Genomic DNA, 27122 nt, shown 5'->3' on the forward strand with positions numbered 1-27122 from the left:
TTAATCAAGCGAGATGGCGTGCCGCTCGGGGCTATGTCGGTTCTATTGAAACTATTAGTAAACTTTATTGCTCGAATAATTTCATTGTGAATTCACTTGAATCTAAATTATCGTAATCTATACTCGTCTACTGCTATTACGACATAAAGTTATAACTTTTACTACAGTTATTTGTTAGCGTAATAAAAGACTCCTTTTAAAGCATGAATAAGTACTCATTCATGTATTATTTACGGCTCGCTTCTCTGCAGCTCTTTGTGGTTAAAACATAAATTGAGTTATTTATGAAAAGATAATGAGAGGGCTTTTGTGTTGGGAACAAAGTGTCGTCGCCGTTTATGAGATTGTAAGATTTCATGTCTACTCTAGGTAATTGCTTGTTGCGTCACGGTCGGTAATGTCCTTAGAAATTTCTCAGGGGAAATGGAAAAACATGAGAGCTCTTATCTACGCATTACTGCTTCGTACAGTGATTTACGATCTGACTACTGACGTGGCGAATGCACACACTCGCCCGGACCGGTTCCGTTCGAAAAGACAAGCCTTGTTGAGAAATAGACGCGAATTGAGTGCTAAACATGTGGACATGCATGCATACATGCCCGACGTAAACAAGTGCTACTGATGGAGCGATAAAACTAGCGCCTTGTTTTCAAGGTTTTACATCGTTTTCAACAAATATAACATCAATAATCATCATTGAATTCCAATATGCAAATGTCGAACCTATAACCTTCAAAATGACTCAATATTCACATTAAGATCCTTCTGGGAAGGATTGTAATTGTCAAAGGAGTCAGGTATATTTCCAGTAGAAAAAAAACAAAGCATCCAAATGACTCACGTTTTGAAATTACGAATAAATACGCTCTATTGTTTCAACTAGTAGTTGTTATCGAAACCAATTACAGTAAATAAATTTCAAACGACAGTCTCATTGAGTATTTGATGTTGTTCGTAGGTCGTGATTAAATGGAGCCCCATTACATTAGCATAGCGTTTAGTCGGAGAACAAGTCTCGGAATTGAACATTGGACGCGATGCGCCGCGGGCACACGGCAAATTGCCAGTGGGCGGCGATGTGATCCCGCGACCCCTCGATAAATATTCCATCTAACGTACTTGCATGCCTCCCACCAATAAAACATTTCAATGTCGAGAAACACGATATACAAAAAGAACAAAGCGAAGTCTTTGAATGTAAATTAAAATTAATCCACCCGGAAAACAGAAGGATATGAAAACTCAAACAAAAGGGACAAAAGAAAAATTTCAAAGTGGAATCGGACGAGATGAAGGAGCAAAAAGAAAAAAGGTTCGAAGAGAGAGCTCTCGGTCGGGCCGCGGCCTGCGCCGGCAGGGGCCGGGTACCAGGCATGCATACCGCAACTGGAGTGTTCAATTAAGCCAAACCGAGATCTAATCAAGTGTGATTTTAATAGAGTGCTGTTGATTGAGCAAAGCGGATCTCGCAACGGGGCTAAATAACAACTAGCAACAAACGTAACATTTCCAATATAAATTTTATTAACAATGCATATCGAATAATTTTCCATGAGGCGCATCGAACAAAACAAAGGAAAAGTACACAGAAAATGTTTGTATTTTGAATAAATCCATCGACAGCGGTCACGAAGCGACAACATTTGTTCCGTTCCCGCGTTATATTGTTCAGGAAATAAGTGGTGCGCGTCAATGGGCGATCCTATAAATGTGAATAGCAAAAGTTGTGCCGAGCTTGTAATGTTTCTGTTTCGCGGACCGCCCGTGGCGCCCCCCGTTGTGTTGCCAGGAATAAAAAAACTGTTATAATACGGCTAGCGATATACTAACGAAATGTTTTAAACATTTGCACCGAGCATATCCCTAATTGAATTGAGATACTGAACGTGAACATGCTCATGATTGCACGTTATTCAGACAATAATAGATGCGTACCTATTTATTAGCGTTCAATGTGCTATTAAATGTTCGAAACCGATCTGCATCTCATTTGCTTTAAAGCTTAACATTACGATATCTTGATTCAATTTATCAAACAAGTTTATTTTGCTGTAGCGCAAATAAATTTATAGTACAATCATTATTTATTTAAAAAGATTCAGGTCTCGTTTGTATTCACAGATATTATATCAAAACGGTGATTGAAGTAATCATAATGGTCACAAAATACAAAGTCAATATTACATTTACGTTGTTAACTTAAAAAAATTATTATTGTGTATCCCTCAGATCAGAAGCAGAGACAAGGATGAAATAAAAATCGTGATACAGATTATATTAATAATATGTGTGAACTAATTTTATTTCAATAAAGGACATTCAATTTATTTTATTAAATTATCGATTACAGAATATAATCGAATGAAAAGGGCTTACTTTGGGCGAACCAACTCATTTAGTAATATACTGCTAAGAAATACATACCAACATCAATTTGTCACATTAAGTTATAACCATAAACTTCTAATACGAGCTCGTATAAGGAAACTAGTCGAAACGGCGAATTGCAAAAAGCGGTTAATTCCATATATTTAAAATTTGAAAGGATTTAAATATTTATAAGTCTCAGCATTGCGAGAGGCTTGTCAGAACAATTTAGTCATAAATTATGTTAATAATCTTCGGTCGTGTTAAATTACCACGTTTTGACTGATTATACAACTAGCTATAGCATGGACAGCTTAGTAATATGCTAATGTAGCTATTAATCAATTATAAGCTGTTTAAAATACACTTTGCTAATAATTGTATCTTAATTATGTTTACAAAGTAATAATACCGACCTTCTGAGATGTTTAGCAATTAAATATAACACGTTGTTACAAAGGTTATCTATCGCTTATATTTCTCTGGCGACTACCACCAAGTTTGGCTTTAATTAAATATTATTCAATGTTAATATTAAAACAAATAAATGAAATGTTATTGATTTTAAAAAATAAGCTTAAAATTGTGTTTTATTTATATCAGATCTTGAAACCATATCAATTTTAGAAGACAGAAGACTTGTTTCTTTATACCTGACCGTAATTTATTGATTTTTATATTTTAATTGATATTAATATTAGTTTAATATAAAATAATGCAATCACACATTAACCACCATATTCAGAAATAAACAAAGAGACGGAGATATGACAAACATAACATATTAGCTTAGCTGGTCATTACAAGAACTTTCACACATAGGAACGAACATCGTTTAAAATGTCTGAGAGTCTGTACTCTGTAATATTGAAGTTCAAGAACATTTCATGTTGAGTATTGATTTACTTATTCACTTTAACTGTACTAAATCATGCGATGGAGATTCCCTTGTATTTGGAATAATTATATGGTTTGGTTTGATTTTTTAACATACATATTAAATTTTTTCAGATAATAACCAAATCCAAGGTATTCCCACCTATAAAAAAAGGAAAAATTAACAGCATTATACATATTTCATCGACATTAAATGCTCGAAAAGCGTCTAATACCATATGTTCACACAAGGCTTTTTACACTGTAATAAAAGTAAAGATAAGACCGCGACGTATGAATATCACTGTTCCGATTCCAACACCAATATTGAATCTAAAAATCATAACAAAGGTAAAATTGCCCTATTGGACGTTAGTCACAAGACTGTATCTGTACGACTGTCTGCAGACAGTAGGTAGGTGTCTACTTATCATTCCCAAGTGCCATCGAGTTCGACATCGTAGTTTAGGACCCTTAAACCTCTTCAGTGAATCCTTTGTGTAGCAACGCTTTAACGTTTTATAAAGACTTTATGTGTCAAGCATTCGTTAAGTCCCAAATTAAGTACGCATCTGAATTGAAAATTCAAATCGCTTAGGCTCAAGTAATTTGTTTTACAAATATGTTGTTATGTATTTTTGTCACCTTATAAATTTATATTTACATAGCTCATGAATTTATGATAAGATAAAGTAGACAAATATTTATGGGATACATCGAGTCGACTTGTGAATTTTAACGATTTTGTTTATGAATATGATATCATACGCGTGAATAATGGTTATTCAAATATTCGAGATTGAAAATAAAATAAATGTTTTTAAAAATATACTGTTGTAGCTCAGGAGAAACTTCGCGAAGAGTCGCCATTTGGAGATATTGCTTTGAGGTGGACTTAGTAAAAAGTAAAAACAATGTTATCTTAAAGGTTCAGATGCCAGCATATCTCTTAACATAGCAATGGTGATAAAGGTACATAATTATCCTACTATTTTAGATTTATTAATTTAAAATGCTTTTAGATTTTATAATACTAAAAAAGAAACAATATAGCTGGTAATCATACCCTAATAAGTATATGAAACAGTCATTAATTTTATATTACCTCTTTATTACGTCTACTCTTTGTGTGTTCTGTGTGTGTTCTAGAGATAAGTTGAAATTAACAAATAACATTTTGAATAGTTTGTTGTTAAGCATAATTTATTAGTGATTTTATTAGTTTATCAACCCTATCTGTTTGAGTAGTTGTTGTCACTGTCAAGTGTCACGATGATTGTTTTGTCATTTATTGAAAAACTTATTTCCTTGCATTTTAAATGCTTTTTAAACTTATTTCGTATTACGACGAATAATTAATCTAAACGTGCTTTTATTTTTGTTAAAAACACCCAAGAAAGCATACGGTCCGCTGCCTTGCACGGTATATTTATAAGTTTTTAATTTTGTAGTGTAGGCGGCGCGGCGCAGCGTGAGTAATAAAGTAAATGATTATTCAAATAAGATGGTTCGTTTCATAATTAATTACCCATGTATTACCACGCCATGATACCTAATATAGACGGACAAAAACTTCATCAAGTTTCGGTTATGTTGATTTTACGATAAGCACCATCATGTTCGCCGGTCATTATTAAAAAAAATAGATATAGGGTAATTGCGCCTGTTCGCGTCCACTTAGTGCAGTTGGAAAGTTTGAAGGAGAAAATAAAAATGTTCCAGAACAAATTTCAACTCAAAATTTATGTAACGTGTTCATTACATAGTCTATTTTAAGATTTACTTTGAATTGTCTTGGAAATATCATGTGGTTTTTATTTATCTAGATAAATAGCAGAATTAGGCGTTTTACCCAGTTCGCGTCCAAAAATTCCAGTTTGCGTCCACCCGTGGACCAGTCCGCGTCCACCAGCTTAGAAAAGGAATTAAGAGTGTATTGGGTGATATTTTATCAGATAAATGCAAATAAAAATTAGATTTTAATAAATTATTTATTTACGAATATAGTTATTTAATAAAAACTAGCCAAATGCGAGTGGGATTCGCACACCGAGGGTTCCGCATTAACCTGTTTTTTTTCATATGTTTTAAATGTAAATGATTATTTTTTTCAATGTTTCCCTTATTTGTGTTATAAGACGTTGCTTCGTACCAAACTTCAAGTGTTTGTGTTCACGTAAAGTACCCTGTAGGTTTTGATTCACTTGCTAATGTCGAAATTTGCGAAAATTTGCAGCATAAACGGCTGTATCTTTTGATTGCTTTGGCTTATAAGTTTGATTTTTTCACTGCTTCAAGGGACCGTAGACTTGAGTATTCAATATAAATTTCAGCTTTATACCTCCACGCGTTACTGAGAAAAAGGGTCTTGACAGAAAGATAGACCAGCAGATGGACATACAGACGGACGGATATCAAAGTGATCCTTAAAGGATTCCGGTTTTTCCTTTTGAGGTTCGGAACCCTAAAATCAACATTAATATTAATATAATTCACTGTAAGGAAACTTATTTATATTAATTATCTTCTCATCAATAATAGAACTAAAAATTAACAAAAAACAAAGTTACGTTAACTATGTAAATAAATAATAATCTATTACGATTACCTACCTACCTTATTTTTTAGTTTCTAATGAATTAAATTTCTTTTTAGTTTATATTATTTTCTTAACCACAGACTTATTGAATCTCATTCTCAAAGATACTATAGTCTCATTCTTAGAATACCCATTTTAAAATGAAAAAATAGCATAAAAATTTACTAATTTGAATGAAAATTTTAATCATCAACTTGTAGTCTTAGTCAAAAATGTACAATCTATTTTAAATTACATATTTTAACAAACAATTCATTGCTACGTAATGAAAAATAATGTGGACGCAATATGTTCTATTGTTATGCACTATAGGTATAGTTTGCGCCCACCGTGGACGCAAAATGGAAGTTGTACAAATTCGGTGTAGTAATTCGCGTCCACCTTATTTTAGCTATTAATTGTAAAATAAATTAGCTGATTTATAATCCATACTATTCCATGTTTTGTTAGCAAAGTAAAGAAACAGTTACATATTCAAAAATTCACATTTAACAATAAGATACTTACCGTCAAACGCGACGCTGCGCACTATTTTTTTCTCAAAATCCCGCGCGTTTTAGCTCTCTCGTTTAATAGCCAAAATTAAATATTTTTTTTAAATAGGATAGGCGGTGCGCAGGCATATTTTGAATATGTGTGCATGTCTCTTATACATTGAGCTATTATCGGAAATTTTTCTTATTACAATTTTACTTAAAGTATACTTATTTTCGTGAATTTTCTAAAAGATATCCGCAAAATGGACGCGAATAGGCATGTGGACGCGAACAGGCGCAATGACCCTATACCTAGGTAGGTATTATGAATGCGTATGGTAACTTCTTAGGTATTACGATGAAATTAAAGATTTAGGTAGGTAATGAGAGCGGAGATGATATAACAGCTTATAAGTTATTTTAAGTTTAATTATTTTTAATACATTGAATAGGGGTCGTTTAATTAAAATTCTATAACCCGATATTAATTAATGTGACATGGCATAGGTATATACCTATATAATATTATTATGGAAAAGTTATTTATGTACCTAAGGATGTATATTTATGTATTTATATGATGTAACGTACTAACGTAGCCTTTTATACCTACCTAATAACGTGCGACGAATTCCGCTCATACAGGAACAAAATAAGGAAAAAGATCGCTCGTTCTTGTGCCGATTCATTTAGCATACAAATGCTTCCACTTAATGCTACACACATGACACCCATGGTTCTATATCAAAGATTCTACTGTAATATGTAGTACAATTTACAAATGCCTTTAAGCTGAGGTGTGTTATGGAAAATAAAATATACAAGTAGGTAACCTAGTTAGATATATTTTTATTTAGAATTGATGTTTTGAATTAGAGGTCTAACAAACTAAACATCAATTATAATTTAAAAAGTAGGAATTTATGTTTATTATACCTATGTTAAAATTATTATAAACATTTATTAAACATAAATATTGAACTAGCAATGAAATCGAGTTCCTTTGAAAATGAATAATAACTCAGCTACTGAAATCTAATTGAATACATCTACTTAGCATCCATCGTGACAATCGCGCCATTGTCGCCGCGTTCGAGTCGCTCTGTATAAAGACGCTTGTACAGTGTACTATAAATGACAGCTGTTTATTGACTATGAATATCCATATTCCATTACGCATTCAATTTACATATTAAATTAATCTATGTATAAAGCCTATTACGGGTATAAATAATCCTATTATAAAGAGAATATCTGTCTCTGAGCTCATATTTTTCTTTCTTAACACAATCAGTGAGCAATTTAGGAAAAGCTTTAAGCTCGTGGTATTTATGTCGGTTGTTGAGCCTCGCCTTATCGGCTCCCTTGTCGTCTAATGGGAAGGCAAACAGCCCACCGCTTGTTGACACGGTACGGTTCGGAGTCCGGGCGCTTTATAAATATTTCGAACGCGGCCAGCGAGAGCCATTATCCCATTAAGAAAAGGCATTACTCTATTCAGCCGCCTTATTAATAAATGGAAGAACCGCAGACGCATTCATAATACCATGAATCATTTTCACATTTATAATAATTTAATAAGTCTAGTCGAAATGACAAAGCTTCCCATCATATTCATCGCTACGATACATCGCGCGCTAGCGTGCACCGCCGCGGCCGTAAGACGTTAACGTGAAACTATTTACATACTATTTCGACGTTCATTATACTAAAAGCGCTTACCTTAAGCTTTGCCGGCTTGTTTCACACCGCCAAAACAATCCACAGCTTTGTTTCAATATGCGATCGATACGCACCGACCGACCCTCTACACCGTAAAAGCAAAGTAAATTACTTTTAATCACCATTCAGCACATAAACGAACACGGCCGACCTGTTTCACAATTTAAGTCGTTTCAAACATAACACATACACGTTCAATAGAACATACAATCGCCAGTCAATCCTTGGGGCCATGTAATCAAATCCATAGTAGGTATAAACAAATAACACTGGTGATTTTACGGTAGAAACACTAGTTTGGCGTATTGCACGTCAGCGCCGCATCGAGTCGGCGGATGACCGCGGAACTCGAATGAAGCGAGGAACGCTACGTGTCCCCCGGTACCTACCGAGACCGGTACGACATGGGAGTGAGCGGGATGTCTTTATGTTGCACGCTTCTAGCGAGAGGGAGATGGCGACCTTTTTACAGGCTGTAGAAAAATGAGAAGGGCGCATACTGATTATGACCGGCGGCGTCTGCCGCCGCAGCATTTACTATCGCGGATTTATCCAGTGAATAGATAACGATTGAAGTGTCGTCGGCGGCATAGTCATGGACGCCCATTCATTATAATAATTATCTAACAATTAAAGCTTCGTCTTAGGCCATTGACCTTTTGACTTGCTAACTATCGAAAATGTTAAGTAACTTAACTTTAGTCTGTTATAACTTATATCTAAGGGAGGATAAATCTCCCCTGAGTATATATATTCTGTGGGATAAATAAACTAGTGTTAATTTGTTGCGAAAATATATTTTTGGGGAAATATTAAAACACAATATTCTCATATTTACATTTATTGTATTTATTGTGTCTACCTTACGATATAATCTTAGTTATTAACATTAAATCATTAAAATGTAAGTAAGAGCACTATATAAGCGCCGTCACAAACACTTTATTAAAGTAATATTATAAGTATGCTACTTCTTAATTTTAAATACAAATAAATATTTCAAACGTTTCTTTAGGCAACGTCTATTACTATAAAAAGACGTGTTTATTACACAACTTATTACTCGAGAACGGCTGAACGGATTTTTTTTATTTTTGTTGCATTTGTCTCCGATTAGTTTGCGATAATAAATTAATAACTTAAAAATTTTAAAACTGCCCGGAGCCGGGGCGAGTAGCCAGAAATCAATATTTTAACTTCTGTTACTAGCTTAGTATAATTTTTGACCAAGTTTGACATTGAAATTCATTAAGGTATTTTGGACACTACTTTTTGTCATTTCATTTTTGATAAATATGTAGACAATAAAGTATAAAAAAAAACATTTAAATAATTTTTAATATCTGTTAAATGAAAATTTCAATAATTGCCAATCAATGCGCATTTAATCTAATTAAATTCTAATGAAAAAGGAGTTCGTAAATAAAATTATTCATACACATATTATTTGGTTTTACACCTTTACAATGAAGATTGTACACGCACACATACATAATAGTAGAGTCATTGCATCGGACTTATTTAGATTTAAATAATATCAGGTAACAAAAGCTAATCGTAATTATTTACTATCTAACTGTTAATTTACTATCATTCTGTGAGATTTCTTAGAGGTCAACTAATCGAGATGTAATGAAAAGGAGTGTTTGTAAATACATATTATATAATTGTACGATAATTTCCGACATGTAGAAATACTTATCTATAATATGGAATATTTATAATGTCCGCTACACTATGATTGTTACGGTCAGTATTTTATTTGCATTAGAAACAACTTGTATGGAACCTTCCATACAAGTTCAAGTTCAAAATTGCATTGTACCAACATTTGAGCCGTGGAAATGAAATGTATTAAATTTGAAAATCTTTATTGATGTTTTAAACACTGATTAGTTCGATAGTTTATATTATTATGGTTGAATAACGGGCACTTCGTATGTAGATTCCTCGTCAGAAGAATGACCGCTGGCGTACGCCGGCCGGCCACTCTTGTCCCTCAGTCAGTATCTGGTGAATAAACAAATGTTCTGAAACGTCAAATTGTTTTATATGAAGAATATACTTAAATAATCAAATCGAATATGTTTATTTGATATGATTTGATTATTTCATAACATAAATTTTCCCTAATAACGGGATCTACGAATTGTAAATGTTTTTTTGGTTAAGTTATTTGATACAATTTTGGACATCACATTTTATAAAATACATATAACATTTTAAAGTTATACATAAATGAAGTTAATTAGTAATTACCTTCGATAGTCTTGCGAATCCCGCGCAGAGTCAGCGTACGGAGCCCAATGTGAAGGTGATGTTTCGTTCTCACGGTCGCTGTTACTTGTGCCTGCGAAAATATGTTAATCATTGACTTGTTAGTTATTGTAAACAACTCTACACACTATCAAATCAAAAGGTCGTTAAAAAATGTCCGAACGGCGATATATGAATTAATAGTGAAGCAAACACCTGATTTGCAAGATCTATTGTATCGCTCATTAAAAAACACGCGCAGGAAGTTTTGCTTTGATCATAAGTTATGAAGTGAAACTTCTTTAGACCGCGTTTTTTTTATTAAAAGACGCCGTTTAAAAAATAGCCTAGGATATTTATGAAGAGGCTGATTTAGCCAAATAGCTGCGGGACAAAACAGCTGCTCGCATACTTATAGCACAGTATTACCATTATTTCCTACAGTAGTGCGACGAATGTACTTGTGCAGAGAAACGGAGGGGAACTTGCGGGGGTCGGGCGACGCGGGCCGCGTAAAGCAAACACGCTTAGTTTGCTTTACCTAGCGCGAAAGGATGACGCAGTCGTATTTTTTGTGTAATAATTTTATTATACATAGGTACTTACATATTCTGTTTTGGCGCGCACAAACTGTTCGGTTTATAGACTACAAGCCCGCATATATATAATTCACATCTTTTCGTTCATAGCTTTTTTATTAGTTCATCAATTTAACGGAGTCCATTCCACTTGACTCCGACTTTCCAAGGTGATAATTAACCACCTCGAGCTTCTTAATATTAATGTATACAGTGTAAACTCTATATAACGACACTCCATTTAACGTCAAACTCCGTATAACGTCAAGATTTCTCGACTTTGGTTGGTTTATATTGTTGTCTATACAATAATACACTCCATATAGCATCACGCTCACTCTAATTAACGATCACAATAAGACATTACCACTAGGAACTAGAACTAGGAAGTACTGACTAAGTTGCCGAAATCAATGAAAATGTAGTTGTGTACATTCTTTTTTACTGGCATACCGAAGATTCTAAGAAATGCAGTCATTTGTTTGTTGTGTGAATGAACTTACACATGTTCACCTCAACTACTTGGCTTTCGTTAGTTACACGTTATCATAATCTCTCAGTTGCCTACAACCCTCAAACTGCAAGAATGGCGAGTAAAAGAAAATCTTTGTATGGACGAAAAAGTTTCATTAATACGTGCTATAGAAGCTAGTGAAAAAATTAGTGATGTTGGGAGACGGTTTGGATTTAGTCGCCCCACCGTGTCTACCGTGTGGAAAAATAAAGAAAAAATTCTGCATGCCGAAGAAGATGGACGATCTGCCAAAAAATTGAAGAAATCTCAAAATGAAGACCTTGATCAAGCAATGATAACATGGTTTCATAGGCAATGTCAAAATAATATTCCTGTCTCGGGACCAATCATGCAATTTTCCCTTTCTCTCCATTTAACGACCACTCTCTATAACGTCGAAAAATGCACGGTCCCTTAAGTGACGTTATATAGAGTTTACACTGTATTTATATTTTATTATCAAAATATAAAGCAAACATTTCGTTATATGGATTTTTTCTTTTTCAGATTTTTCCCCTTTGAACCAACGAAAATGTACGGCACATGAAAAAATATTATCTATGCATAAAATACTTTAAAAATAAATTTATTTCGTGTTGTGTCAAATGACCCCCTGGAGTGGGGAAAGAGAGGGGATTGCAACTCTCGATTTTTTCCCCTTGTCCCCATGATTTTTGTACGGTGTTGCGGAATAATGGATTAAAAGCAGTATAGCAATAGTATGACACAGATGCCGTACATGGTCAAATGACCAAATTTACCCCCGGTAACTCTCGGAAATTAAATAAAAATTCCGACTTGGTGGACCAACATTTTTATACGGCACTGAGCGGTTTCTTATTATTTTTAATGGATCTATCGATGGTTAAGAATGCCGTACAAAAATATATGACCAAAATTTACCGAGTCTACCTGTACTTTTCAATTCTCATCTGCACTCAGTTGGACAGCTTACAAGTGACGGCATAGTGATGAATCTTATTATTTTTTGCTCTTCTTTCGTTCTAGATATGACCCCTGGTGGTTCATTTGACCCATATTTTTTTCATATGCGGGCTTGTAGTCTATTACGGATGTAAATCTACATTGAAATCCCAGAAGGAAACAATATTTCAGAAAGATTGTATTAATTGTATCTGTTGAATTAAAATCAAAGCTATGTATATGTTGTCCTCATTATTTTATAATCAGATTGTACATCCCAATGCGAATGCATTACTTAGTTAAATGTTATAATATACAATTAAGAACATCCAAAAATAAAGTGTCCACGTAAATAATATTTAGCAGTGCAATATCTGTAATTATATATTTATGAACAAATAATTACATCAGATTTAATAATCGCAATTATTTTGAATGTACATATGAATAAAGAATATTTCATCATAATATTAATAATCACAATTGTTTTATTTCCCATTTGTTGCAACCCTAGCGTATTTTCGTGTGGCAGCGTAAGTACCTACGCTGGCGGCGGCATCGCGCGACATCAAAGGCGATTCCTTACTGTAGGAAATAATGGTAATACTGTGCTTATAGTATGCAAACTTAAGCCTTACTTACTTATAGTGTTCAGTCTGTTTATCAGGTTCATCCGACGGGTGTGTGGAATAAGCCTATGTGCTGTATGACCTAAAGACGCGACGCAAATAATAAACAGCCTAGGCATTTCATAAAATATTCGATACAGGTCCGCGCGGTTTACACAGAACGTAGCAGATGCGATACACCCGTCAGTTTCTAATCCAGGTTACACGTGTCTAGTACCAGGCGAACAGAACGTAGCAAGTGCTTGCATACAAAGTATTGAGTGTACTTAATACTTACACAGCCGTACAAATAAAAACTTGCTTATTCAAACCTTATGCAATGCATAGATATGATAAGAATAAATAAAGAATAAGGATGTCATAATTTCTTACAAATAAATTTGGAATAACGTCGATGTATCTATGCTCACGCTATGCAATAGGCGCGAAGCGGCAACGTCGCAATTCATTCACAAAATTATGAAAAACATTGAAATTGTCTACGGTTAAGCCTTGGTGCTGTCATTTTGCTGACGCTCGTTTGACTTTGTCGAATTTGTTGTGAAGTTTCATCATACGATGTTCTGTTTATTTATTTTTTAAATATTTATTGGAAATAATTTAAATATGTATATCATCATTAAATATGCAAGCAAATGATAGATAACGCTATCCAATATCTGGAGAACAGAAGATAAACCCACTTTGAGATAAAGAGTTGCCAAATAACTGGTACTCAAAACATACAACTCCAGGCTTAGAAGATTTATATTTTCAACGAAAGTGTATATTATTGTGATAAGTTTAGAAATAAGTTTTATGTATGTATGGTTTGGCGCATGTTGTAAATAAATAAATCATTATAAATATCAAAAGGGTTTTTCATAATTTCGTATATTTTGACATTTCTTACAAAATTTTCCATTTCAATAGGTAGGTACGTAATGAAATTATTAATTTGCTCAACTTTTCCTACTTCTCGTATTACTCTCATTGCTATTATCTCAAATTTAGATTGAAAATTGCTTCTAAAACTTGTAAAACACAGCACAATGTACTAAAAGATATGTTATAACTCGGTTATGTCAGACTTATACTAGGGTGGTAGCCGTAATAAGGACGGAATAGCATTAGTATGAATACTTATTACGAAGTTATACTAGGTTACATTTATTTCGTGTTTATTTGTATGATTTTTCCTTATTCTTAGTTTATTCTTTGCATAAAATGTTATAACTCGTTTATTTGTACGGCTGACAGTGTTCAGCCTGTTTATCAGGCTCATCAGGCAGGTGTGTGGGCATGGCGAAGAAACAGCCAGCTATGACATGTCTAGTGACATTGCCCTTTTCAAACAATATCTCAGTTTCTTGTTACAAGTACCAGGCGAGCAGGACGCAGCAGGCGATCGCATACTTACAGTGTTCAGTCTGTTTATCAGGCTCATCAGGCAGGTGTGTGGGCACGGCGCAGAAACAGCCAGATTGGCTATGACATGTTCTAGTGACATTGTCCTTTACAAACAATATCCCGATTGCTGGTAACAAGTACCAGGCAAGCAGGACGCACCGAGCACTTCCACACTTCGTACTTACAGTGTTCAGTCTGTTTATCAGGCTCATCAGGCGGGTGCGTGGGGTGCGTGGTGTGTGCTGTATGCGCGGTGTGTGCGAGGGGCGCGCGGGGCGAGGTGGGCGCGGGGGCCGCGGGGGGCGAGGGGCTGTCCAGCGAGATCACACCGCACGCGCCGCTCGGGGATCTGTAGCCGCTCGATGAGACTGCTTCGGCTGATGTACGCAGGTTAGACATTAGAATTATGGAGCGGATTGCATTGAGATATACATATGGAGACGACACCGCCTACATCACTTATGTTCCGCTCAACATAAGCCATATGGCTTAACTGCACGTTCATTTTTTATTTGTTTTAAAGTGAAACGCATGAAATATGCCTTCGTGTGTGTTACGATATTGCACAAATAATATAAATAATACGGAAAAGTAACTAACATAACTTTTCATCGGCAAGTACCTAACTAGATAATAATTTTTAAAACTTAGTTAGAGCAAAAAAATGGCGCACAGATTTTGTTCGTGGTGTCTCCTCCATACGTAGTAATATTATCTCAATGGCGGATTGACGTGGTGGTCGACAGCTGTGGCTTAACGCATGTTAATATAGTATAGACACTAGACAGGTTATTAAAACGACGTTGAAAGATTTTCTCAATTGAGTATTTGAAATGTTTTCCTCAAAAGGAAGTAATTTAGCCATATTTTCAAAACATGGTCTTACTTTCATCATCATCACAATGCCTAGAAGTAATGATAGTAAAAGTGAGAAGAAAATTTAAAATGTCAAAAATTCAATTTAAGTACATAATACATATTTAGGTACAAATAATTTCATACCATTTGAGGAATAACTCTCTTCTTTGGGTGTTACAGGTGCAATTGGTGAAAACTTGGGTGCGGGTGTCTTCCGTTTGAGCGGCAACTCGTCCTCCGAGTCGGATGTGAGATCAACCAATACTTCTGTCGATTTCGGCGTTCGGTTCTCACCAACCGCCGCTTTCTTCGCTCCGTTACTGTCCAGCGGTATCACTTCTGTCGGTGTACAATATTAATTACTTATTACACACTAGAGGTCCGCCCCGGCTTCGCCCGTGGTACATATTTCACAATAAAAGGTAGCCTATGTCCTTTCTCGGGTATCAAAATATCTCCATACCAAATTTCATGCAAATTGGTTCAGTAGTTTAGGCGTGATTGAGTAACAGACAGACAGACAGAGTTACTTTCGCATTTATAATATTAGTATGGATTGTATCACTTATTACACAAATTACATTTGAAAGCGACAATCATCAGAAAATAATGATAGCAATATAATATGTGCAAGAAAATTATGTTTGGTGAAGTTTAAAACAATTCTTGCAACATTAACATAATATAACAAATTTTGGTAAAAACTAATAACTAACAAAACAGCTTATGAAAATCGCTGATAGATGTTCAATATCTAGATAGATGTTTCCAATCACGACAAATATGAATGAAATCCGTACAAATCTACCTTGCAATCACATACTTTTTTTTTAATTATATCTGCGATCAGTCGCTAGACTATAAGCGGATACGCCGTAGGCGAGTATGGGCATCACATACTTAAGACGATACACAAAAAAAAATCCACTGCTTGGCGGGCGGAGTCTAATAGCTCGCTATCGCGAACGCGGGTGTGCGCGAAGTCATTCTTGCAAACTCGCCGCGCTGCCGCTGGCCGACTCGGGACAAACATGTATGGAGTCGTCATACAGTTATAATATTGTTATACATATATTTGATTGTTGATTTATTGGTTTTATTTTCTTGCTTATAAACACAAAATTATCTTCTTTTTAACAACTACTTAGACATTATTAATAATTATTAATTATTATTATTTCGTAATGTTTACTTTATTACAAAATAATACAGGTTATAAATAATCTTTAAAATAACAAAAAATATTGTTACTCTGAAAAAATGAAATGGTACCTAATTACGCGGACTACTGAATTGATTAAGATAGAATTTGATGCTGACGTAGATATTACATCATGCCCAGAAATGAAAGGTACTATTTCTGAAAGAAGTTATAAACCCTAATTCTTCTCAGTCAAAGTCAAGAGTGGAAGATATCGCTAATACAGTAAAACTGATGCGAAACTTTGGATGTTAATTTGTATATTTTTTTGTTAGTTGTTACTTAATCACGTCAAGACTACATTACCAATTTTGATAAAATATAGCTAATTGCCTGGATTTACACATAGGATACTTTTTATCCGAACTGAACACTTCTGTGGGATAAAACAGGATTCACGATATAACCTAATTCCACGCGGGCAAAGCCGCGGTTGGAATGATATTTTTTTAAATAAAAAAATTGTTTAAAAAAATCACAAAATATATTGACGCATGTATTTATTTTTTGCACTCTATTATAATTTATTGTAATTATTCATTACAAATAATCAAAATAAAATAGCCAGAACAAAGTTAGGCCCTGGTAGGATAGGTAGGCAGACCGTACAGCAATGTGAGACGAACACTGGCTTATTTATACCAATAATAATGTATTATAAACATTAAATTAAGTTTACTTTCTAACAACAAAAATACATAATATTAGCTAATGTGAAAGCGAATCAACCAATCATCCCACAACAATGAAATGTGCACACAAATATTCATCCAAATCGGTTCATGTGATTAGGAGGAGTGACTGCAGCGCAATCCTCCGGGCCCAATTGTGTTTCCAGATCACCCAGGAACTCAATTTAATATACTTACACAAAATTTTTCGAAATGAAAACTCACATTACTATGTAAATATGAATATAAACCGGTTTTAGTACTAAGCAATTTCCCGCACAGGTGTAGTAAGTATAAATGAAATAAATATCAACATCAAATTCTTTATACAACATACTTATCTACCACCTACTAAGAAATTCTTGAAATTTTTTCGTATTTTTTTTAAAATATAATACTACTCCAACGAGCTCCTGTTCCATAATTCCATATTACGTCCACCATACTTCCACTAAGTTCACCATGATTTTTTATTTCTTTGCACTTTGTTGCTTTTTGCTAAAAATGGAATCATGCGATAAAACCAGTAGAGCGTTGATAACATACATTTTTGACTGAATAAAGGTACTTACGAAGGAGTGGGTTCACATTGTGAACAATCAGTGGGTTTATTTTCCTTCTGGATTCCGGATTTCTGAAAAGATTATTTATGCTATAAATGAAAAAATCTTACACATTCGTTATGTACTTAAAACAGGGGTACATATCAAACATCGTCTATAATACAATTATCATCAAATTTAAAATAAAACCAACTTACTTCATTAATTTGTTCCAATTGTAAGCATTCTTTTTCCTCCAACCTTTATGTTTCTTCTTCTTATTTTCTTTATTGTCCCCATTTGTCTCATTTTGTCTTATCGTGTTGTCACCCTTTGTTACGATTGCGCGAGCGACACAAGTTCCCCGTGTGACGGCCGTAGCGGGGATGACTCGTGCAGCGATCGGGGTAGGAAGGTACAGGGCGGCTCTCGCTATATTGGCTGGTCAGGCGCTAATTTCAAGTATTTCTTGTTTATTTCAAAACCATCGCATATTTCAAAATTCTAACACGGTAGACGTATAGGTTGTATATTTTATAGTTAATATCCAAAAAGTCGTAACTTTACGTTTGTTATTTTGAAGATGCCAGAGATTAAAAAAAAATAACAATGAGAACTTTGTATTTTTTTTCTATCGAGAAAATATCATGGAATCATGTTTCTAAAACGGTAGACGTATTGTGTTACTATTGAACTTCTTGTCAAGAATTTTCATCACGACAACTTTAATAATATAAAAATTACGAAGGTTTAAAAAGGGCCGTAAATGTTAGAAAAATTAATTCATCACCTTAATGAAGAAATTCTTAAGGCCTGAATCGGGCAGAATTCCCTTTTAATACTGAAAATTAAGTCTAGTTATAACCGTTTTTCTTCTTAGATTCTTAATGTACATTGTACATATCTAAAAAAAATGTATGTTTGTTTATTTTACAATCAGGTTTTTTGGAAAAAAATCGTGAACTGAGGTCGATATTTGGACTTTAAACCAAAACGCTAAGTCAATATAACGTCATTATTGTAGTGTTTTTACAGTGTGTTTATGAAATTGAAACACCGGGCATGGTTGTTTTAAAATTTAAATTTTGATTCCATATCCAAATATCTTTTTAATAATTTTTATACGTACTTTTACTACGGTAGATTCGCGCCGGTCCCCCGATCCCACCTTGTAAATCACCTAGCAAGGTCGTTAGCCCCTATTAAGGCCTTAACACAAACAAAAGTGCGTTAACCAATGTAGTGAAACAACGCACCCAGATCGTCCGGTATGAGCGTGACGGGCTCTGCGGCGGGCGCGACCTGCGGCACGCGCGGCGGCGGCGCGTGCGCCGACCAGCTGCCGTCCGCGTGCAGCTGGATCTCGTTGCAGTCGCCCGCCAGCCGCCCGGACGTGAGCACCTCTTGGAAGTATCTGCACAGAATATAATATGTATTGAAGCTTTTGTTATAGTAGAAGATAAGGCTACGTGAAATAAGCAACAAAATTGCCTAAGACCTGTCAATATTACACTTGTATTCTCTACTTGAACTCGAACCAGGAGTTCTTTTTTCCATTATCATAGTTAAACAATTTAAATTTCTTTGATTTTTTAGCTTTATAGCTCCTCAGCTTTTATTATAGATTAGCAGATTATAATTTACTTTAATCAAACATTTAATACCCATTCTAACTTCTTTAATAGAAAAAAATGATAACATAAATAAAAATAATGTACCAAAAATATAAAAGATGCATACTTATATTGAAACTCTATAAATTGTCTCACCCGTCAACTACCAGGGAGTCATAAGGCGCGGGGCGGTCGCACACGGGGCACAGCCACGTGGGTTTCCGCTCGTTCATCTGCAGGAACAGCGACGCGTCGAAGCACTGCAGGTGCGGGCAGTTCGCCGGCCGGCACGGGCACGACATGCGCATCTTGCCGAGCGGGCACATTAGTGAGACGCGGAGTGAAGTTGTTGCTATTTCACTGTCGTAGTCTTCTGAGAGCTTCTCTTTGACTGTGGACAACAGATCAATGAGTATCTTGTAACAACTTTAAGGTATGAAAATTTTAATGAACAGCACTTTTTTCCAGTATTTAACAGTTGTTTGCAGTGAATCAATGTAAATAATACAGCAGCTGAATGATTTTACTGTAACAGAACATTACAACTAGTTACTTTTTATATTACCTTACTTTATGCTGAACAAACAAGAGTTCATTACTCCTTGTATTCACAATGTTATGAAGTAATTCATATAGTAATTTAGATATTCATTTTTCCTACACAACATAACCAAACCAACTCACTAAGCGATCTAGTATAATCCGGATTCTTGGTCCCCTTATTCTTTAACCGCTGCAGCAGTTCCGCTGACGTGAGCTTCTTAACCATAAACACGCTCAATACATAGGCTCTTGTAAAATCAGCAGCCCATGATACATGTATTGTGTTCGCTACAGTTGGGGACAGTTTGACGAGGGATGAAATGTTGACTGGCCGCGGAGGCCGCTTTGGTTCTGGTGTGGGCTTGTTTGTGGGAATTGGGTTCTGGAAATAAAGCAGACTATGAACCACAAGTATTTGTTTAGTTTGAGAAGTATACAGTGGACGATAATAAGAGGTGATTTCCGCATTGATAGAACTGACAATAATAAAGAAAAATGTATACATAATTAAATCTTTATAATATTTTTACCAAAAATAACAATCCAAATAACAACAAACTAATTTTTATCAATCGTTATATTATGTATTTAAAGAATTAAAGAGACTTAAAGTAATTATTAGGAAATACTTACTGGTAGTGGACACATCTTATTGTTTACTTTAACATTAACACTAGGTGGGAAGTAGTCTTCTTGTTCACATGAAGTTTCTAATAGACAAAATCTTAGCTGCGCCTGTTGAAAGTAACATACATTAAATATTTATAAATGGACATTGCTTTATATTCAGTGTAAGTTAAACTTATACAACATCATTGCCATAATTTTTTTCTCAGCATGCTACTGATTACTCGAGTCACCCTGTATTCAAGCTATAAAAGTGTGTGTGTTCAAGCTTTAAAAGCAAAAATTATAAAGTTATGTGTCAACAATACCTGTATAACATAATCCAGTTTATTACTAGTGCCAACAACATCTTTCCCTGAAGCGATTTCCGTTGCCTGTTGCGGTGTGAGGTGGAATATAAATGTGCCTTCTTGCATCCGACCAGCTTGCATCGGCATCATGGTAGATGGCTTCATGAGTTCCGCCAATACATCGTAGAATGGTAGCCTGGTAATAATTAAACTATTTATAAAGTACTGCTAGGTTTAAATAGATGAAATTGCATATGCTCTTTCAATGTCTGATACTTGAAATAGCAAACAACTGAATAAGTTGATGGTTTTTATTCTGATTTTATGCCTTGCATACACTAAAAGCACTGCGAATTGTATCCATCGCTGACAAATTTGTCATCATTCAGCCATACTACCCAAGGTCGGTCCTTGCGTTGCACATACATACACAGATTTATGACAAACAAAATAAAATCACCATTACTAGAGTCTGGCCATCCAAAGCTGAACCCAGTGTTTTTTGTAGCGGCCACACTATGGAATGTCATCATGGCGTAGTTAGTTGTCAGTTTTGTTGAAAACGGTTCAAATCATTTGCTTTAATAACGTTTCAATCCTGTTGTGTTGTGTACCTAATTTACCTATACAGGGTGTCCCACTGACGGTATACTAAGCTCAAAGGAGGTTATAGTTTTGCATACGCTGAGTACGTAAAAAATACTTATAAAATTCCAGACGCATTTTTTTTCCAAATAGATGAATTCTTAAAACTCTATGTGTACGCCCGTAATAAGCAACTCGTCCAACTTTGCCACCCGCACGTGAGCTATCGTTTATGATTATGTTTTCATAGACAAAATGCTCACATTAGCGAAGTGGTATATGCTGGCTGTGCGAAGCTAGAGAAGAGAACGTGGATTTTAAGGAAAAATGTAGCAAAAAGTTTTTGACGTAATTTTGTTGTTCGAGTATTTTTTACGTGATCAGTGTATGCAAAACTACAAGTCTCTTCGCGCTTAGTATACCAATAGTGGGACACCCTGTATACTATGATCACCTCTAAGAATATCAAAATGTTTTTTTCCTACTAAAGCCGATGTTACCAGGTCCATATTTTTTAAATTTGCAGCCCTTTACTGGGATCAGTTTTGGCTGGACAGACTGTAACAAATTTTACACATCCCATTAAATAAACCATTTATACACTACTCACTTCTTAAACTTAACATCAGGGTGCACGGGGAAGGGCGGCGGTATCTGCGCGGAGGGGGAGGGGGACGGCATCGGCGCGAGCGTGGCGCCCCCCGACCCGCCGTACCCGTGGTACATGCTGCTAGCGTACATGGGGTTTTGGTGGCCCTGACGAAACAACATTTAAACTCAAACATTTATTGAAGTGAAACTTCTTTATCGGGGTTGGACAAAAATTTAGTGTAACATTTTTGCGTTACGCCGTACGCGTGACATTTTTGCGTTACGCCGTACTCGTGACATTTTTGCGTTACGCCATACTCGTGACATTTTTAAGGTCATAAAGAAGTTTCACTTCTTACGTGTGTACTCTAGTACACGCATACATTTTTTATTCCGAAGCTGCTATTACCATTTATATTCAAAAATATTAAAATTAAGTGTTTATTTATTTATTTTTATTCAATGTATTGGTTGTTTGTCACGGCTTTGCTCGGAATAACAAAAATATAATGCATAGGTAAATAATAAACATAGCTTTCTTGTAAAAAATAATGATTCTTTTACATCAAGACTTAGTTTTTTAAGTTTTGCTTTGAAATTAATTAAAATTAAAATTAATTAAAACCAAAAAAACTTTTCTTTTTTTAAATGTTAAGTGGTAACTGGTAACTTTATTATAGAATAATTATAATAATTGATGTTAATCGCTAGCCTTCTATCTCCCAACACAAAAATCATATCACAAAATCGTTTCATTGCGACGTGAAAGAAAGACAAGCAAACACACTTTCACAGAATATCTATTAATATAATATGCTAAGCTTGCAAATATCATAAAATGGTTTTGTTATTGCAAAAAATAATATTAAATATGTTTTTCTACACCTGTATCTCAACTATTCAACATTATTATGCACATTGTGAATTTCTAGAGATAACATTTAGGAGCTACAGACACTATTTTTGAATTTTTATAAAAAAATATCAGCATGGGTTGAACTGAACAGAACTAAAACTGGCTATAAGCAAGCTTTTAACAAAGAGGACAAATGTGAATTTGTGAAGATTGTAGACAAAAATATTTTCAGTCCCAGAAATAATCGCACAAATAAATACATAAAACTAAACATTTAATTTCATACACTTTCATTCCTACAAAACAAACACAAATTACACAAACTACAACACATAAAACCATTATAAAGACCTAAGGAATACTAAACTAAATAATCTTGCACAAACATAAATTTCATTCCAGTCCCTAATGCCTTTAGGTATAAGCTATACCATTAGATATTATTTATATAAAAGGAGGTATACCATATAAGGTGAAAGTATATAATCAGTACATAAACAACAGAAAATCCATAAGATCATGATGTGATGAGTCGTCAATCTGCATCTTATTTCTCAAAATTTCATAAGCTAGTTGACTTTTAGGTTTTATCTATCAGATGCAAGAATCTCCACCAGAACTTTTCCTATATTGAGAGTAAACTTTTGTTTTCAACCTTATCACTTTATAATAATACGTTACATACTCAACTTCTAAAAGCCTGGATACTACCCAACAAAACATACATGCATTTACTAGGGAACCAAATCAAAACTAAACGAAATACAATGCTGACAGGTGACACAAACTGCACAACACCAAACACAAAGAACACTAACCGTGACTGGTAGTGTCTGTGACCTGGAATCCTGTGGATTATTGACTATACTGTACCCACTGACCACTGGGTGTTGGTACATGTTGCGGGAGCCCTGGAGCGCGGGCGCCAGCGGGTCTTTGCCTTGCGAGTTTGTGCCCGTTGCACCAGACTGTATCCCCTGGTTGTTCCTGAAACCACAAATTTCTCAATTATACAAAGAATATCCTCAATATTCCTACATCACACATATAACATGCATTTTCTGTCTCTGGCGGAACAAAACACCCACCACCAAGCTAGACATAACATCTATGTATTCATGCTTCGTTTTCTATAATATTAATTTTTATTGAAAAAGACCTATTCATTCCTGGAATTTTTCAATAGACATACAAGGACAATATGTGAAATGTGATAATAAAATTAGAAATAATCATCAAGAACACTTGTCCTTGCATATCAGCGTTGGACAGATTACAGTAGAGGGTTTCTCCCAAGTATCTTTATAGTCTACATAGACAGACACACCGGTTAACATTGAATAGCCTGCTTAAAGCTTTCTATGAGCTGGTCAGCAAGTTGAATCCTACTGACTGGAGCTTGCGCCACAATCGCAAATTATTGACACTTGCCTAGAATAGCCCTTATTTTTGGTTCTTATTTCAGAAGAATTTCCATTTGTGGCTGGTGCACTCTGGGCAGCGTTGACTACCCTCGCTGAAGACCTTGTTTTAACCATTGTTGACGACCAACTTTTTTCATGTCAACTGAAATTAAGGAGTCCGCAAACGGACAGACAATGCTATTACACAGCTTAAGGCAGTATTGGTGAAGCTCTGGAAAATTTCGTAGATCCTTGACAACGCGACATCTTATTTCTCTTACCGAAGTTACATTTGCTGGGATTAAGGGAGGCTTAAACATCTGCAATTGAATAATTACCCATTCAATGTCTACAATGGTTAAAACATGTCTTGCAGCTTGAAATCGGACAAACCGCAAAGCCGAAAACGAAGATAAAGATTTGTAATAATGTTGGCGGTCCCTTTTGTTTTAGAAAACAGATAAATTATTCCACTGCAGCTGTGAAGCTAGGGAAAAAATAAAATTAATTCCTTAAATAATGGACAAAATAAGGATAATTATTGGGACAACAGGAGCTGATCAGTAAGAGAAATAAGTTGAATTTCTTGTCCAAGGAAATTTTCCAGAAATATACAAGTATCATCAAACTAAAAAAATAAATGATCAACTTGCTAGTACTAGTGTTGTTATTGTGGAAATAGGATAATAAGGACCACCACTATAACAGAAAAATAAAATAAGTAGCATATACGTGAAGATATACTTCTGGCTTATTGATTCAGAAAAAGCTCCTAGTATTTATTACAAAGCTTTATGGTAACTAGCATTAATCTAAATAAATCAGAACTAAATGAATGCTTAAGTTGAATGGAAAATTCAGAAGGAAAACATGAGGGTTGTTCTTAAATTAAAACAAATGAATGTGAGTATAAACCAACATTAATTATTAAGAATATTTTGCAGAAAGAAGAGAGCAATTCTACATAGTGAATACAACTAGGTAGTTCACCAAATCAAAACCCCATAATTTACAATACAGGATTATTTTAATTTAATACAATATTTAAAAATTTAAAATAATAATTATAACCGGGTTTTCGATAAATTTAATTTTATAGAGAGGAATCTTAATGAAAATTAAAAAAAAAAAATATTTAGTTTTTTTCGGGCTCAGTAGTCAGTGCTCCATAATCTAGTTCTGTTACACATCGTAGGGGGGTTTGGATTAAACAACCACGTTTGCTATTTGTAAATATTTACCGGCATCCGAAACTTACATACAACAGCAAGTTAGAATGCCTATGTTTATTTTTTATACTACGGAAAGGTTAATAACTTTAATAAATAATCAATGAAACATTGTATTGTAAACGTATTTAGATTAGAAACGGTATGAATGTAAGCAATAGATTCATGTTACTTACCATGCTATGGCGCTACTATAATCGTAATATCTACTCATATTAAGTTTAAGTTATAAAAGTTACACTGACATTAACAACACTTATAAAATTAAAAACAATCAACGTCTTTCACAAAACGCCATAACTTGACTATTCTTGACGCTTGCTGATGAGCGGCCACATTGGATACGGCATAGACAAACTCATATGTTCTCATTAATAAATATGTTAATTGTTACTGAATCAAGTACACAGCAAATACGTTGTGGAATTGCTGTTCTCTCGATAACATATCTTAAACAAGAAGTTTCAAGACGGATAATATGAAAACAATGGTAAGTAATAATAAAATAAATTAATCCTAAATTTATTTAAAAAAATATTTTTTATTCATAGACAATAAATGATTTCGTCATATCCTTTTCCTGAAGGTTAGGGTTGTACAAAGAATTTTAAATGTATGTTCGGATATTTTACATTACATTTAGTTATAAGTATTATTTCTGTAATAAAAAGTCTTACGTGATTATCCCAATAGTTTTATATTTACAATTTCTTAGCTTTTATTAATTTTGGAAGTGAGAATTCGTTAAAATACCATGAAATAACTATTTCACATTATATTAAAGTCAGTACAAGTATCCGAATCAGGAACTTTTAAAAACTTTTTAATATTATTCCAACTTTTAGATAGAATAGAATTGTAGTTAAGGATTTTAAAAAGAAATTTAAAAATAAATATTTAATTTTTATTTTTCTTATTTTATTCTTATCCAATATTTTCGTATTTCTCGATTTCTTATTGCAAAAACAGGATCCGGATATTTACGTCACATCCGTTCTTCCGTCATTAGGGTTATCAAAACAGAAACATATTTTATTAAATCTATAGATGTCCTAAAATTACTAAACAGTTTGTTTGAACTCACTAATATTAGAAAGGATTGGTTCGTTGAATTCATATAAAATTTGAATAGTCCATTTAATGAATTCGATATTTTAGTTTTATGGCATTCGAATGCTTAGATAGATAGATAGATAAATAGAAAATTTAAAGTTAAATTTACATATTATTAAAATGTATAATTATATATTACACCTAAATTATGTAACAGAACATAAGAAGTCTTCCAATTTCCAAAATGTCAACTAGGGTAGCCCGGTAGAACACAGAGAAGAAGCAGAGGAGATAATATACATTATGAATCTTGAATTCAGCTAGGTATTCACAATGAATGTTAACAAATACCAGTGTTTGCTTGAAAACAAGTCGGTAAGTCATAAACAATGTCTATTATTTGTAAGATTATTTGGGCTATAGATTTAAGCTATCGACAGCGAGGTAAATTCCTCATGTAGTACCTACTTACGTTTCCCAAAAAATAGATTTACTCAAAGCCAAAGCGATTGCAAGTTATACATATATCGTTATTTTTCTATAACAAACAGTCATGTATCATACTATCGCTCGTAATGAACATTGGCCAAATCGTCGTGATCTATTATAAACTTACCTAGATGAATTAGCAAAACTGCCCTGAAAAGGATAAATAAAGGACCCTCACCGTCTTGGTAAATGTTAACAGGAACCAGAGTATCTTTAGATACACTGCATTTCGGACATT

The 27122-nt window shown here is 34.3% G+C and overlaps 3 protein-coding genes across 7 annotated transcripts in view; all 3 read right to left on the reverse strand.

The window, feature by feature from the left end:
• The window catches only part of LOC149481807 (uncharacterized), a 117692-nt gene extending 109294 nt beyond the window's left edge, over positions 1 to 8398 (reverse strand). For both annotated transcript variants that reach the window (XM_089704800.1, XM_089704799.1), the window contains exon 1: positions 8044 to 8398. The gene's annotated coding sequence lies outside the window, so the exon portion shown is untranslated. The remainder of the gene's footprint in view (positions 1 to 8043) is intronic.
• A 470-nt stretch (positions 8399 to 8868) lies between these two features.
• On the reverse strand, positions 8869 to 25708 carry Su(var)2-10 (E3 SUMO-protein ligase Su(var)2-10). Of its 4 annotated transcripts, none has more exons than XM_089704645.1 (13): positions 25519 to 25699; positions 24142 to 24276; positions 23529 to 23697; positions 21874 to 22019; positions 20697 to 20874; positions 20395 to 20496; positions 19903 to 20143; positions 19375 to 19609; positions 18862 to 19019; positions 15336 to 15530; positions 14519 to 14710; positions 10303 to 10393; positions 8869 to 10053 (listed from the first exon to the last, which is right to left on the reverse strand). In XM_089704645.1, the coding sequence occupies exons 2-13, from the start codon at positions 24246 to 24248 to the stop codon at positions 10047 to 10049; spliced, it is 1821 nt and encodes a 606-aa protein (XP_089560771.1). In that variant the 5' UTR covers positions 24249 to 24276; positions 25519 to 25699; the 3' UTR covers positions 8869 to 10046. The 4 variants fall into 4 exon arrangements, with proteins under 4 accessions (XP_089560771.1, XP_089560772.1, XP_089560773.1 ...); XM_089704646.1 differs by having other exon boundaries at positions 23592 to 23697; positions 25519 to 25697; XM_089704647.1 differs by lacking the exon at positions 24142 to 24276 and having other exon boundaries at positions 25519 to 25708.
• The window catches only part of fdl (beta acetylhexosaminidase fused lobes), a 147403-nt gene continuing 141860 nt past the window's right edge, over positions 21580 to 27122 (reverse strand). Inside the window, exon 6 of the transcript XR_016316783.1 lies at positions 21580 to 21700. The gene's annotated coding sequence lies outside the window, so the exon portion shown is untranslated. The remainder of the gene's footprint in view (positions 21701 to 27122) is intronic.

This window comes from Colias philodice, chromosome 16, assembly GCF_061535455.1.
Source record: "Colias philodice isolate Cphi_HAF_F1 chromosome 16, ilColPhil1 Martin Lab GWU primary, whole genome shotgun sequence".
Taxonomy (NCBI): Eukaryota; Metazoa; Arthropoda; class Insecta; order Lepidoptera; family Pieridae; genus Colias; species Colias philodice.